The sequence below is a fragment of the Mastomys coucha genome, unplaced genomic scaffold (genome assembly GCF_008632895.1).
Source record: "Mastomys coucha isolate ucsf_1 unplaced genomic scaffold, UCSF_Mcou_1 pScaffold14, whole genome shotgun sequence".
NCBI classification, from domain to species: domain Eukaryota; kingdom Metazoa; phylum Chordata; class Mammalia; order Rodentia; family Muridae; genus Mastomys; species Mastomys coucha.
The window spans coordinates 96743599-96758211 of NW_022196896.1; the positions used below are offsets into that span (position 1 = coordinate 96743599).

The window sequence follows — 14613 nt, forward strand, 5'->3', positions numbered from 1 at the left end:
TATGTATAGCACAAGGAAAATCTTTCTATATCCAGAGGGTCAAATAGAGTCCGAAAGCATACATTTTCACAGATTCTTTGACAATGAGTGTGCTTTATCTATTAGTAATAACCAACGACTGCAGATGGCTTAAATCTAAAGGCAAGTCCCCGGAACTTTCATCTCTGCAGCCCATGCAAGAAAGCATTAGGTAAAATTACATCTTTCTAATTTTTATTGTGATTTAAATGCAAATAAGTATCTTGCATGCAGAAACTCCCCCCCCACCCCACCCCCACACACACCCCATGCTCGCTCGCATCAGCTGTATCAAGTGACTGCCTTAGACAACACTACAGCCTGGTCCGCGGAAGCAGCTGGGGGTTTCGACCAAGCTGGGCTCAGAAGCCAGTTGTTGGCGCTGTCCGTGGTGCTGAGGAATTCCCGGCTGCCGGCAGGATGAGCTCCGAATCAGCAGTCTGCAAACTGCTCACAGCGATGCCAAACCCCAGTTAAAGTTGCGCCTTTGCTTCACATCCACAGTTAGAATCTTCTGGTGTGTGAGGAGGGATTCAGTCAACATACTGTGGACGATGCTGATGCTTCGGCTGGTGGAGTGGGCTTTAAGCTTCAGTATGCTGTTTCTGTTTGTGATCCTCAGAGCCTAGCCAAGTCACCTCTACTGCCGTAGCAAACACTGTGTAAGTGAACTCATGTGTGGAGGAGGCGTTATCAGCCAGGAAATTTCATAGAAGGATCTAAGAAAATGCTAAAAATAAGTTCAACATGATTCTGCTACCAGGGTCCGGATTTCCACAGGACCAGCATTGCTTCTTGCTTTGAATTCTGAAGACAGGTCCAAAGCATATTTCTTATGTGTGTCTGCTGTGTTTCTCTCTGGAAGGGTGGGAGACTGCTTCTTGCCTGTGTTTTGAAATGGGAAATAGAGAGGATGGATTGCCTTTAATTCATGCCTGAAAATGCATTCTTTGGGTGACTAAAGAGGACCGGCTTACCTAAGAGATACCTGACCTTTAAGTTCAGATCGGTCTGTGACCCCCGGCACCACCATTAACCTCAGAGTGACTAGGTAAGTGAATCTTATGACATGAGTTGTGTTTGCTTTCTCAGAGACATAGATGCAGTCATTTTAAATCATATGTAGCAATACAGGGAGGGGGTAAAGTTTAGCTCGGAAGTGATCCTCAGTTTAGCAGTGTTTGCATTCTGATTAAAAATCTTCAGATAATGATGTTGTTGTATTTCCCTAACCTCCCTATTTTTAAAGAGCATTCTAAATGGTACTACAACATATTTATTATAATGAAGGCTCTTTTAAAAATAGCCTAGTAACTTTGTTTCATTAAAAAGACACATATTCCTCATAATAAAAGCATGCTTAATGTTAATATGAAGAAAAAAACCCCACCCTTATTTTTATCTTTCAGTTTGCATTTACTATAACCTTGCACATTAATGCCTACCTGTGGCTTACAAAATGATTCTTTTCTGTCTGGGTCATTTTAAAGCAGAATCCTGTGTGTATTTCCCATGGTTTTTCTTGCATGCATTGATAGCTGCCACTGGACATTGTGAGGAGGCACGGGAGCTTCCTTGTCTTGCAAGATAAACTTTCTATCTGTGTGAGAAGTGCATAGATGTATGCTTTAATTAGTAAAACATATATATGCCTTTCCAGAAGCTTCTACCCTGTTTGTGGCCTCTGTAGTAATTTAGAAGAATAAAAATGCTTTGTCAAAGGGAGCTTCCAGCTTCTCAAGTAGAATTGTAGGTTTGCATTTTCTTGTTCTGTCATGACTCATTATTTTTGACATATTTTAAGAGAAATCTATTTCCTTTATCATTACCTCAAAGGAATTCACCCAAAAGGAATTCTAATATCAGAGAATATTGGAGGAATACCAATATCAACCTTGTCTGAAAAGAGAACGTGAATACATTGCCTTCCATTTTACTATTACTCTAATTTGCATATCTAACTTAAGATGCAAATATATTCTAAGAGTTTATAAAGTTTCCTAACATCATCTTCATCACATTTAATTATCATAGTTGTATGCTAGCCTGAAAAGGAGCATTTTTACTGTTTTTAGTATACTTTGTAAATAAAACATTGAGTGAAACTTAGACATCTTAAAATGCTCTACATACAATCTTAGTGATACTGGCAGAGAGCCAATACATTTAAATTTTGAATTAAATATTTTACAATATTCCTTATCTATCCCTCTCCAAAATTATAGTTTCCTCCAGAACCTTGACATAAGTTAGCTACTCTAAACATTCAAAGGAAACCTCATTACCAACAGTTACTACCAAATGCTAACCCTCAGGAAGCCTACAACAGTAATTGCTACCCAGATAATAAGGCATTCAGTCTGTGAATGTCCATGCTTCATTATTAAGAAACTTCCACAGAAAGTTTTTTTTCCTGACATCTGTCTAAACTAACTGAATGCAAATATTCTTATCATTTCAAATGAGTTATATTTTCAGTAAAATGTGAATGTTATTCATATTATATGAAAGGAATCAACTTCAAATCTGACATGATTATTAGATCTTCATGGCTATAAAAAGTTGTAGATATATCTTTCCTGCCCACTAGGTGCTTACCTCCTGCATAAAAATAATGATATTTAACAAAAGTATAAATGACTGTCTTTAACAAGCCCATATAAATAAATTTTTGTATCATTTAGATATATTTTCTCTTACTCACCATGATTTATTGTGTTATTTTTTATATTCAGCATGTTCCACAATCCAGAATATGGGCATGAGAAAGAAAGCTTTTATACTGGATCCATCTCATTTAAACTTGCATCCAACTGCTTTTTTAAAAAATTCCTTTGCTTTTAGAATTTAATGCTTGACCCTAATCTCTTGTTTTTATGCAGATTACTATAACATCTACATTCTATTACTGACTCACCCAGTTCAAAGAAAACTAGGGATGTCATTTCAAATATCTTTGAACTATAGTAACTATTTGCACATCACCTTGAATATCAGTAACTACTTGCAATCATCCTTTAAGACTTGGTAAAACCACTTCTTACAATATATAAAGAGCCAAACCATTGAAACTCAAAGGAAAATTACAACCTGAAGGCCCTTAAGTAAAATAACTCCATAAGTGAACTTTATTGAAACATATATTGCCAAAGTCCACTATTCAAACTTTACAATAAAGTATAGACAGTTGGATGAACTTAATTGATTTGAAGTCTCAGTGTCTCCCAAATTGAATCCATACAAATGACTTAAAAGCATGGGCTTAACTGCATCTTTACTCTCCTTTATATGTCAAATTATCTTTTAAATATTTATTTTCAGCCCACCCCTCTTGCATTCCCATGGAAGGAGCTGAGTGTGTTTAATATTAGGAGAACATCCAGAAGTCTGTGAGGAGGGGGATGGCTCTTCATATTCATGAAGCTTGCATACTTCTATTGGTCATCCCTGGATTGGTCACCTCTGCTGCCATCAGTCACGAAGACTATCCTGCTGATGAAGGTGACCAGGCTTCCAGTAATGACAATCTGATCTTTGATGACTATCGAGGGAAAGGGTGTGTGGATGACAGCGGCTTTGTGTACAAGTTGGGAGAACGGTTTTTCCCGGGGCATTCCAACTGTCCGTGTGTCTGTGCCCTAGATGGACCTGTCTGTGACCAGCCGGAATGCCCTAAAATTCATCCGAAATGTACAAAGGTGGAACACAATGGATGCTGTCCCGAATGTAAAGAAGTGAAAAACTTTTGTGAATATCATGGGAAAAATTACAAAATCTTGGAGGAATTTAAGGTATGAGTTACCCTCCATATTTATTGAATTCTAATCTTTACTATAATATGTTTAGCAGATATATTAGAAGCAAATCTAGAGAGCATACAATTATATGACTCTATTCTGATAAGTAGCACCATGATTGACAGAAAATGCTGTTGGTTCATTGGTCAGTATTTCACAGTAGGTTTTTTTTTCAGAAATGTTTAATATCTTCTCATTTTTAACACTCAAAAACATTCTGCGTTTTTACAAAATACGTTTTGAAGACTGATGGTTTGGAGGATGCATCTGTTAAATTAATTTTCATATTGTTAGTTTTCTGGCTTATTAGTCTGTATTGGGAGCCATTTACCAATGGCCTTGACATGTTTGTTTACTGTGTAGACATGTACATGCTACAGAAAAGCACCCAGAGCTGTGATCTCTACACCAAGACAAAATCATTGGGCCTACTTGTTACAGAGCAGGGTTCAGCTCTCTGCTCATCGGATGTTTTACTCACAGGACTTCATTGATAACTGAATTTTTATCATGGCCTTCAAAAGAGAGAAGTCAACTTTTCAATTACATGACATGTAGTTTTTCTTTCATCCTTCATGCCTTATTTTCAAATAACATGGAGTTGGCTTTTATTTCTTCCGGAGTTCTCTTTTATCTGATGGCTAATTTTAATTAGAATGTCCTAGAACCCATATGAGTCCCAGGACCATGGATTAATTTATCAAGAATATCTTACTTAATGTAATGACAGTTTGTGTCTTGGAGTATCTTTCATGCTAAAAGCTTAATATGAGAGGATCTTATTTTATCAAAGTTCTGTGACATAGGGTTTATAGCATTACAGGTAAAAAACAGTTACAGCTGGTTCTAAGTTCACTTGTTTAAATTTGGAAAAGAACGTTCAGGTTGTAGACCTGAACTAACTACTCTTTCTACAAAGTAAAATGGTGGCAGGAATCAGCATATGGCAGAAAGATTTGAAGTGTCATCATCATTCTGGAGTTTGGAGTATGGCTGTTTTATTGTATTCATTCCATTCTGGGCCGTGGATTCAAGCTCGTTCCAGTTTATACAGGAATGCCTGGTTTTCCTTTTCTTTTTGTACCACAATCTACTGTCAATAAGGAAAAAGGTTTTTAATGCTTAGATCAACTTTGTTAGACATAAGTATTATTCTAGAGATTTTTCTTTTATGTATTGTAAAATTTTGTTATGCAGTTATTAAGACATAAAAGCTAGAGACTTTAGTAAAGCTGCCCTGACACCAAGTGACAGTTAACAGCATACTATCATATAGTGACTAATGACAACATGGCCTTTAAAATATTATATACACTTCGGCACAAGCTCTTTTTGCTTCCAGGTAGTGAAGGTAAATATAGTACTTAACACATTATAGTTTGTAGAGCCATGAACAAAATCTGTGGCAATCCCTATCTAATGTGCACATATATCCAGAGTAGAATTTTTCTGGAGAGAATACCTAGCTTAAACCGCAATCACAGAAGATAGTTTTTTATAGATAAAATTGGCAATCAGCATTTAATAAATAAAACAATAGACAGTCTGGTTTATGAATTTAGTCAACTTTCCCTTAAAATGCTATAGTTTTTCCCCCTCTACATACTAGATTTACTTACACAAAAATATAACTTTGAGAGCTAGAGTGATTCTTCAGCGGTTAGGAGCACCATCTGCTCTTCCAGAGGATCTGAATTTGATTCCCAGCACCTACATGGTAGCTTATCATCTGTACCTCCAGTCTCAGGGTATCCAGTACCCTCTTCTGGCCTCCTCAGGTACCAGGTATGCATGTGGTACACTGGCACACATGAGGTCAACACTCATGCACATAATAAATAAAAATGTTAAATGGTACCATCTCAGACAACACAATACATATGAAAAAATTAATTATTCTTGTGCTTCTCGTTAGAGCCCCAACATAGTATAATTCTTCATGTAATATCCCTTAGTAGCAAAACACTTATACTCATTTCTGTCAAAAGATTATTAAATATATATATTTTTAAAATTTCTCTTTATCACAAACTCATGGCCACAGAAAGTTGTAGATATTATCTAGGACAAATTTGTTAGAATGTGGAACTAGAAATAAGAAAGATTGTTACCTCCTCCAACAAAGTCATCCATTTGTTTAACCTGTTTCTTAACAGTGCTTTCTTGGAATTAAATCTATTCAACTTCCCAAAGCACTTTTGTGTCAAGGTCAGAAACAGCTGAATTTGAAGCCCTAATTCCTCAGTGAGGTGTAAGATCTGACCCACAGTAGTAAGACTATAAAATAGCCATTGTAATGATTAGTTCCCTTGTAAAGAGATACTAAAAAAAATATTTAATGAAATCATTAGGCCCAGGAGAATGAGAACATTTGAGTTGAGTAAAGAGTTCTCCATCCTCTGTCATTTTCAAATATGCAGGTATTTACTCTAGTTTCTAAATTTTTCTGAGTTTTTACTAATATTTTATAATTAAAATTCAACTTTAAAATAATTTCAGATGAAGGAATTTAATATCTTCTATAAATGTTGTACGTGTCTGTAAGAACTATACAACTAAGCAAACACTAGCCAAATCCTGTCATCTTCACGTTCCCAACTTCCTTGCCAGGAACAAGTAACCAATATCTAAGATTCACGAAACTTCCCAATAATGCTACTGATACATCATTAAGGTTGTTATAATATGAGATATTCTTTACAATAATATATTCATCCAAAGAGCATTTGTTGTACCATTTACTATTTAAGATACTATAAATTCACTTGTTTTGGAAATCAAGGCATCTAGAAGTTAATGTGCTAACAAGAAAGGCATGATTAATGTACACTTCAAACAAAAAGAAAAGCAGTCAAAATTGAGTTAATGGACTAAGAGTGCTGGCATACACTTACAATCTAGGCATTTTCAAACGGGAGACAAGGGGATCACGGGTTCACAAGGCCAGCCTCAGCCACATAGCAAGACCCTAATTTACAAAAAGGAAATGACGTTTCTATTTGGGCAGTGCCAGTGTCTGCCCAAGACTTATGATGTAAAAGGTTATCAACACACCATGAGGCTTGCCTCCCCCCCACACCAAAAATCTTCTTTTCTCAAGATGGTCAATGTTGGAGCTGCCTTTTAAAATGATCGAAGTTGATATGGGCATATCAAAATTCCAAAAGAGAAACTTCTGGACAGAGACTGGGAAGAGCAAAGCCTGAAGAAGATGTGGTGCTGTGAATAACAAGAGGCTGGATCTGAGGCTGTGGTGTGTGCTAATGTTAGGTGAAAGCAAGTAGAGCAGTGGTCCCCAACATTTAAGATTAGGTTTAAATATGCTTTTATCTCCCAAAGAACATCAGGAAAAGAAATACAGCTGGAAAATTTCAAAATTACAAACATACCTGGAAAAAATTGATTTCCCTTTCTAACATATCTCTCATGTATGTAAACTTCAAAACTATTTTAGAATTTTAAAAGCAGACATCAAGAATACTCACATGGACAAAGATAAAGGTATCAGGGCAGTTTTCAGGGTAATATCTGACTTTCCCCATGGATAATCTAGAGCAGTGGTTTTCAAAGTTCCTAATGCTGTGACCCTTAAATACAGTCCCTCAATTTTCAGTGACTTCCAACTGTAAAATTATTTTTTGTTACCTCATAACTGTAAATTTGCCACTGTGATGAGTCATAATGTAAATATTGGATATACAAGATATCTAATATATGACTCCTGTGGGGAGGATCATTCTACTCCCAAACGGGTGGTGACCTAAAGGTTGAGAAAAACTGGTTCAGAGTTGGCTCATTAGCCTCTTTGAATCCCTTTCTGACAGAAATCCTTCCCTGTGTGTTCACACGTGCTATTCATTGTTTACTTGTCTACAGCCCATCTTGATGCCTACTCAACAACTTCCAGGTAAGAAAAACAAAGCATCAGCCCAAACATGTACATAACTACGATCATACAACCGAAAGCGGGATTGGCGGGAACCTTGCCCACATACCTCCCACACCTCTTGTTGACTGCCTCTATCATGTTACAATACTGTACGTTAAGATGGGGCTGCCTGATCCTTCTAGAACACACAGGTTTCCTCCACCACCATGAATACTTTGGTTTTCTTTTTTACATCCTGTATCCCTAACCCTAAGCATCAGGAAATTAGCACAAGCATTTACTATCCTCTTTTGTTTTGTTGTTGTTAGTTGTTGTTTGTGGTTGTTGTGGTGGTGGTGGCAGCAGCAGTGGTGGTGGTGGTGGTAAATCGGATAATGAGCAAGATCATGATTGAACATACAAAAGTAGCGAGATTCAGGAGACTGCCTATAAATGCCCTGGATCTGTTTCGGCTCCTAAAGGCTTAGAAAGGGTGGTCCCCAAGTAACCTAAAATGGAACATAGTGTTTCCAAGTGAAATATCCCTTTTAACTTTCTTCTGATCCCTAATGTCTCTACACTGCTTCCTAAAGCTGGGCGTAGATGTGTCTAGGGTTTTAGTTGTAAGGTTTTGTCCTGAGTAGCTGGCAAATAACCTCATTGCACTCGAATCTTTTCTGATCGGTAAACTTACAGATTGATCCACATGGGTCCTGAACAATGCACTGTGTAAAGGATATGAGGACTCCTTACAGTTATTGATGTAGGAGTTGGGGTTAGCTGCCTCTCTCTACTCTTCTGGAAAACTTAAACTCCCTAGTAGTCTGATAATGTTAAGATGAAAGTCACCACATAGAAGGTTCTCTCATCTTCTGTTTTGATGTTTACCCAACCAACATGGAACCAGACCTACATTTTAATAAGTTTATAATTATTGAGTTATAACAGCATATACAATGGCTTATGTAGAAAACGTTGATTAGAAATGTAAAGGTCTGCCTCAGCTCTGTGCGTCTGAGTAACCCAAAGGAGAAATAATTTCTTATTTTGCACAATATTTTTATAACTCTCACTCTGCAAGATTTAGTCTTTGTGGATATTTCTTTACACTTTAGAACTTGTACTAATTTAGTTTCAGGTCATACACTGAAGGTTAGACTACACGCAGCTGAATGAGGTGTCAGCTTTAGCATAGCTTGTTTTACTTTGAAGTGGTTCTCTGTAGTCAATATCCAATGCCCCAAATTCAGGATCCAATTTGTCCCAGGTCCCTCCTTCCCTGTTGGGACTAGCTTTTGTGCTATTCCTATTAGTAGAAAAAGACAACTGATAAGACCTACTTTTTTTTTAATTTGGAGGATTTAGTATAATCATTTTCTCTGGTACATATTTTTGTATGTGTTGTTAACCTTCAACAACATTAAAACATATTTTCATACTGTGGTACCGGCCTTGTTTATGCCTTGAATTTTACACTTGGTTTTCAAATCCTGAAGTATTAACCAGAGGACATAAAATTACTCAAAACTCAAGAATGCTTTGCCAAATCATCATATCCATTAAAAAGAAAAAAAAAAGTAGATACCAGTTGGATTTAGAATTGCTCTAGCTTGTTAGTGGGTATATTCACATGGAGATTCAAATCCCAGCTTTGTTATTACCTACTCGCCTATCATTAATGCCTAACATTATAATATTCCGTCTATTAAAATATTTAAATAGGAAGTATTTTTCAAAATGTTATTGTCTGATTATTTTTCAATATGGGGAAAATGGGAGGCAACACATTTCAGGATCTGAGGACAAGGTTTGTTAAAGAAGGGGGCAAAGAAAAGCTGAAGAAAATTTTCAGCTTTGAAATGTAACTGGTAACAACCTGAAAAACCCAATACACCATACCCCACTCATCCACTATCATATTAGCACCTTCAAAAGGCAAAGGAGCTAAGGAGCACTTTAGCACAAGAGAAATGTAGTCAAAAAGCATTTTTTGCTGAAGTGTATACATTGAATTGATTTGAGTAACAGAAATGGATTGATTCTGGGGCTATGGGAGGTTTTTTGTTTTTTTTTTAATGTTATCACTTAGGAAGTCTATACAGTCTCAACAAATGGGTAGTAGAATCTCCAAGGGACATAAAGATCCTGTCCAAAGACAGTCCAGGAGAAAATCATTGCTTTATATAACAAACATGACTAAGGTTTTTGTAGAGATGATTAGAATAACTGTTAGCTCTGAGCAATACCTTTTCTGATTTTCAGAATACACTGGGTCTTTGAACACGGATATGGTCTGCAAGTGAGTTAGGGAATAGCTTTTTTCTCTTGTTATTGCCAGATAACAGAGTGAGTCACTACTGCTATTTACACAGACTCAGCTTCAGCAGGTATTGAGCAGAACCCCCAGACTCTTGGTGGAGGTCCCCACCAAGGCTTTATGCCTTTGTAATTAGTGACCCACTACTTAATTTTTCATGATCTCTGGCCAATTTCAGAGATTAGAATAGAGTTTTGTGAAAATAGTCATATGATCCATGGTGCCACTTTTTCTCATGAAAATATACTTGGCATTTCTTTAAAGTTTCACAAAAAATGCTAAGTCCAGGAAAGAGGTCACATTTAAAATAAATAAATGATAATAATAACAATAATAATAATAATAAATAATTATTGTTTTTGAAAATGTCCCCAACAAGAGAATAGATTCCTATGAATAAATGATTTTCAAGTGGGTAAAATATCCCCTTGGCAGTCAAAGTTTTCAGTTTTAGACAACAGTCCTCTAGCAAGTGGGTGGGTACCACGTAGGTAGACTGCACGATAGTTTCTCATACTCTCCCAGCAAAATTTACTGCTGGTCTTCCTTTTGGAAGGTGCTACTATTAATGGTTGTAACTTTGTGATAAGTCTGACATCAGAGATTTGTGACTGGATGCTTGTGCCCTGTGCACATGAGGAGGGTAGTGTTTGATTTGTAGCCACATCTGAGATTTGCGGAGTATGTTACTCTTAGTAGCTGACTGAGGTCAGCCTTAGGAAGTCTGCACTCATTACTGCCCATTTCTTATTAATGCACCAAATTCAAAAGGCAAAGGAGAATGTCTACCTGGTAACTGCATATCTAAATTCAAACTCCAGTTGTACGTATTAAAAGCTTGCCTATTTTTAATTGTATATATGTGCAACGAAGCAGTAGAAGATGCTAACAAATGCACTCTTCTTTTTCATAAATCCTATTTCTTCTCAAGTACAACATATTTTGTACAGGTTTTGCAGATTAATATGCATAGTCTATATAGTCTTCATTGAAATTGCTACATACACAAAGTAATATGTATGTGTCATGTCAGTGTGTGCATGTGTGTGTATGCATGTGCGTGTGCACACGCATGTATGTATGTATCTGTGTTCTTTCCTTATTTGAGATGTGAGATAAATCTTTTATTTCTAGTTCTTAAAGTTCTGACCACATTTTAAATTTTTTTCACTCTTGTTTCCCTACTCCTTGATTTATCTATCAGGCAGTAAAGTGGGTTTCTTGAGAGACAACGCAGGAAAACCTATCAGTGTGTTTTTTATTTTCGCTTGTCTAGCGGTCAAGTAAAGACTCAAGACAAACGAGTAAGAGCTGATGGAGATGCTTTGGGTTTGCTGTCACAAACAATGCCTCATATTAATTGAGAACCTTCTTATTCTAGAGTCTGCACTTTGGACCTTATCATTGCTCCTGATTAGCATCAGTAATTTCATTCTGACACACCTCTATTGTTGCTATCCTTGTCTCTAGTCTGCCATAAATCATATCACAATAAAGTTATCTTCATAAGGGCTTAATGACATCATGAAAAGAGTGAAGAAAATACTAAAGGGCCTAAGAAAGCCATTCACATCCTTAAAAAGATTTCAGATGACCTTATTCTGTGCTGGTAAGAAGTTGTCTAAAAGGTATAAAAGTGCATTGAATAAAACTTATTATTTTCTCCATATTGTTCTACCTGTCCAGGAACTCCTGATGCTTTTCTGTCTATAGAATTAACATAAAAATGTTCCTACAAACATTCCCTAATAATAAACACTATCAATAATTTGAAGGGTACATTATTACATATCAACTTATTATGCATGCCTATAATCACAGCATTTGAGAGGTGGAAGCAGGAGGGTCAAGAGTTAAAGGTCATCAACAGTTACATAATAAGTTTAAGCCAGCCTGGAATGTCCAACACCCTGTCTGACAAAAAAGGGGGGGTGATAGGAGTGGCTAGAAACTACCGTAGCTAGTAACTGGCTTAGTGGTTAAAATGCCTGCAGCATAGCTCTGAGGCTTGGAGTGCAGACCATAGAACCCATGGAAACATAGGCTAGTTTTATGGTCTAACCAAAATCCCCGCTTGTGGGAGGGAGAGTCAGTGGTCCTGGGAACAGTCTAGGTACCCAGATTAGCCATATAAATGAGTTCTGGGTTCAACTGAGAGACTCTTTCTGAAGGAATAAGGTGAAACACAATCAAGGAAGACTCCTCATGGCAACTTCAGGCCTCCACATACATACATACGTGCATATATACACATATAAACATATATACATATATACATACAAACATATACATATACACATATAAATATACATACATACATACATACTTCAGGCCTCCACATACATACAGACACGCATACATACAGACATGCATACATACAGACATGCATACATATATATATATATATACACACACACAAGCATATATACACATATACATATATACATACATACACATATATACATACAAACATATATACATATAAATATATAGACATACATACATACTTCAGGCCTCCACATACACAAATACATACGTCATACCCAACACACACACATACACATACAAAAAGTACCTGTCTTATTTAAACAGTGTTTAATAACTTTGAGTTTTAAAACAATGTCTTTATCAGAATTCTTTCTGTACTTTCTGAGTGTGTGTGTGTGTGTGTGTTTGTATGTGTGTGTGTGTGTGCTCTTACTGACCCTACACCTTTAGTTTCATAAAAATAAAAACTTTTGTTTGTTAAATGCCTTTGTTGTAGAAATGATAAAATAAAGACTAACCAAAACTTCATGGAAATAAGATAAAACCACAGCTCATTCTCTGCAAAAGCAGTCCTACTATACCACTTTCCTAGGGGGTTTTGCCACATTTTGCTACCTTCACCTTTAATAAGAAAGTTCAAGCCGATTTGCATGTTCTTTTCCAATGAATATGTTGTGCCCAAAGATTTATTTCAGCCAATTGTCTCTAGAAATGTGATATCAGAGTTTGTCACCATGGCAACCCAGAGTTACAAGTATACAAGAACAATATAATATTGGCGCATCTAAAATCCATCTTTGATTGGGCTTGAAGACAATTTGTGAAACAAGCCTAAGTTTACAAGGGCTGGGAGAGAAAATAAACCTTCTCTATAAAAATGAAAACTTCTGTAACTAGACCAAATTCTATTTGTTACATATATTTTAAAATATTTATTATTAAGTTATTATATATAAAGATGTAAATATTTTAGATTTAAATATGCTATTACTTAAAAGTATTCAAATATATTTTAAATATATTTATACACATAATATTCTACTTATAATTATTTTAACTGAAACAACTTTATACCAGGAAGGAACAGCAAATTAAAATAGGCACCCTTGAAAGATATTTTGACAATTTTTTAGAGCCATAATCGATGTAGGGAGGGGAATTGTTTTTTCACTCTGTAAATTTCTACCTCTCACTAAATTGTAAGAATGGCTTATGAAAAATGGATACAGGGCACATAAAAGCTTGTAGGTCCATGGTATTAGAATCAGGGTTGTCACCAAGCTGGTCATGTGGTGCCTGCTCATACAGTCAGTCCCCTAGGAAGAAATGCTACAAACATCTGCATCTCTTGACTCCTTCCACTTTCATCTTGACATTTAAATTGTTTACATCTCAGAAGTTATGCTAAAACTTCCCAGATTGTTCTGTTCTCCGCGCTTTGGATTTCCTTGTTATAATGTAAGTTTTGGAATTTCCCTGTAATAATGTAGACTCTCAGAGTGTTTTGCTACCATCTCAATTGAAACTCTTAGTAATAGTTATCAATGGTTTTCACTTCACTTGAAGATGGAGAAATGATGCATGCATCTTGAAAGCTCCTTTAGAAATGCACAGTACACAGTAGAATACTAAGACCAGTTGACTATGTTTAAAAAGGCCTGAGAGCTAGTGTATTTCTCTCAACTGCTAAGAACTCAATAGTCAGGTGAAAATGGACTTTAAAGCAGGCTCCAACACTGAGCTGCCAGGCGACTTAGGCACACATTGTTCCTCTCTCTCTCTCTTTTTTTTTTCCTCGATGTTCAAGTGTCCCAAATAAAGATCCTAGGAGATGGTCCTTAATACACAATATGTGACTCATTAAAGCCCAATGACATTTTACTACCACTGCTTACTCCTTAGTTTCATCCAAAAACATCACTTTCATGTGACAGTACAACAAATCTTTCCCTCAGACATCTATTAACATATCTCCATTTATTTATTTATTTACTTCTTCATTCACTCATTTTTGCATCCTGATCATAGATCCCCACACTAAGTCATCCCCCTCACACAGCTCCTCCCCTATCTCCTTCTCCTCTGAGAAGGCAAAGGTCTTCCCCTTGGTATCAACCCACCCTAGCATTTCAAGTCATTGCAGAACTAGGCATATCATCTCCCTCTGTGGCAAGCCAAGCCAACCCAGTTAGGGGAACTGGAACCCACAGGTAGGCAACAGAGTCTGGGGCAGCACCCATTCCATTTATTGGGGTACTTGCATGAAGACGAAGCTGCACATCTGCTACATATGTGTGGGGAGTCTAGGTCCAGCCCATGTATTTTCTTTGGTTGGTGCTCCAGTC

The 14613-nt window shown here is 36.6% G+C and overlaps 1 protein-coding gene across 3 annotated transcripts in view; it reads left to right on the forward strand.

Annotated features, from left to right (window-relative positions):
• The first annotated feature begins 320 nt into the window (after positions 1-320).
• Positions 321-14613, forward strand: part of Vwc2l (von Willebrand factor C domain containing 2 like) — a 168292-nt gene continuing 153999 nt past the window's right edge. For all 3 annotated transcript variants that reach the window (XR_004117920.1, XM_031367848.1, XM_031367849.1), the window contains exons 1-2: positions 321-1069; positions 3340-3809. Coding sequence is in view for 2 of the 3 variants with exons in the window: in XM_031367848.1 (XP_031223708.1) it covers positions 3420-3809 (390 nt within the window). In the remaining variant the exon portion in view is untranslated. The remainder of the gene's footprint in view (positions 1070-3339; positions 3810-14613) is intronic.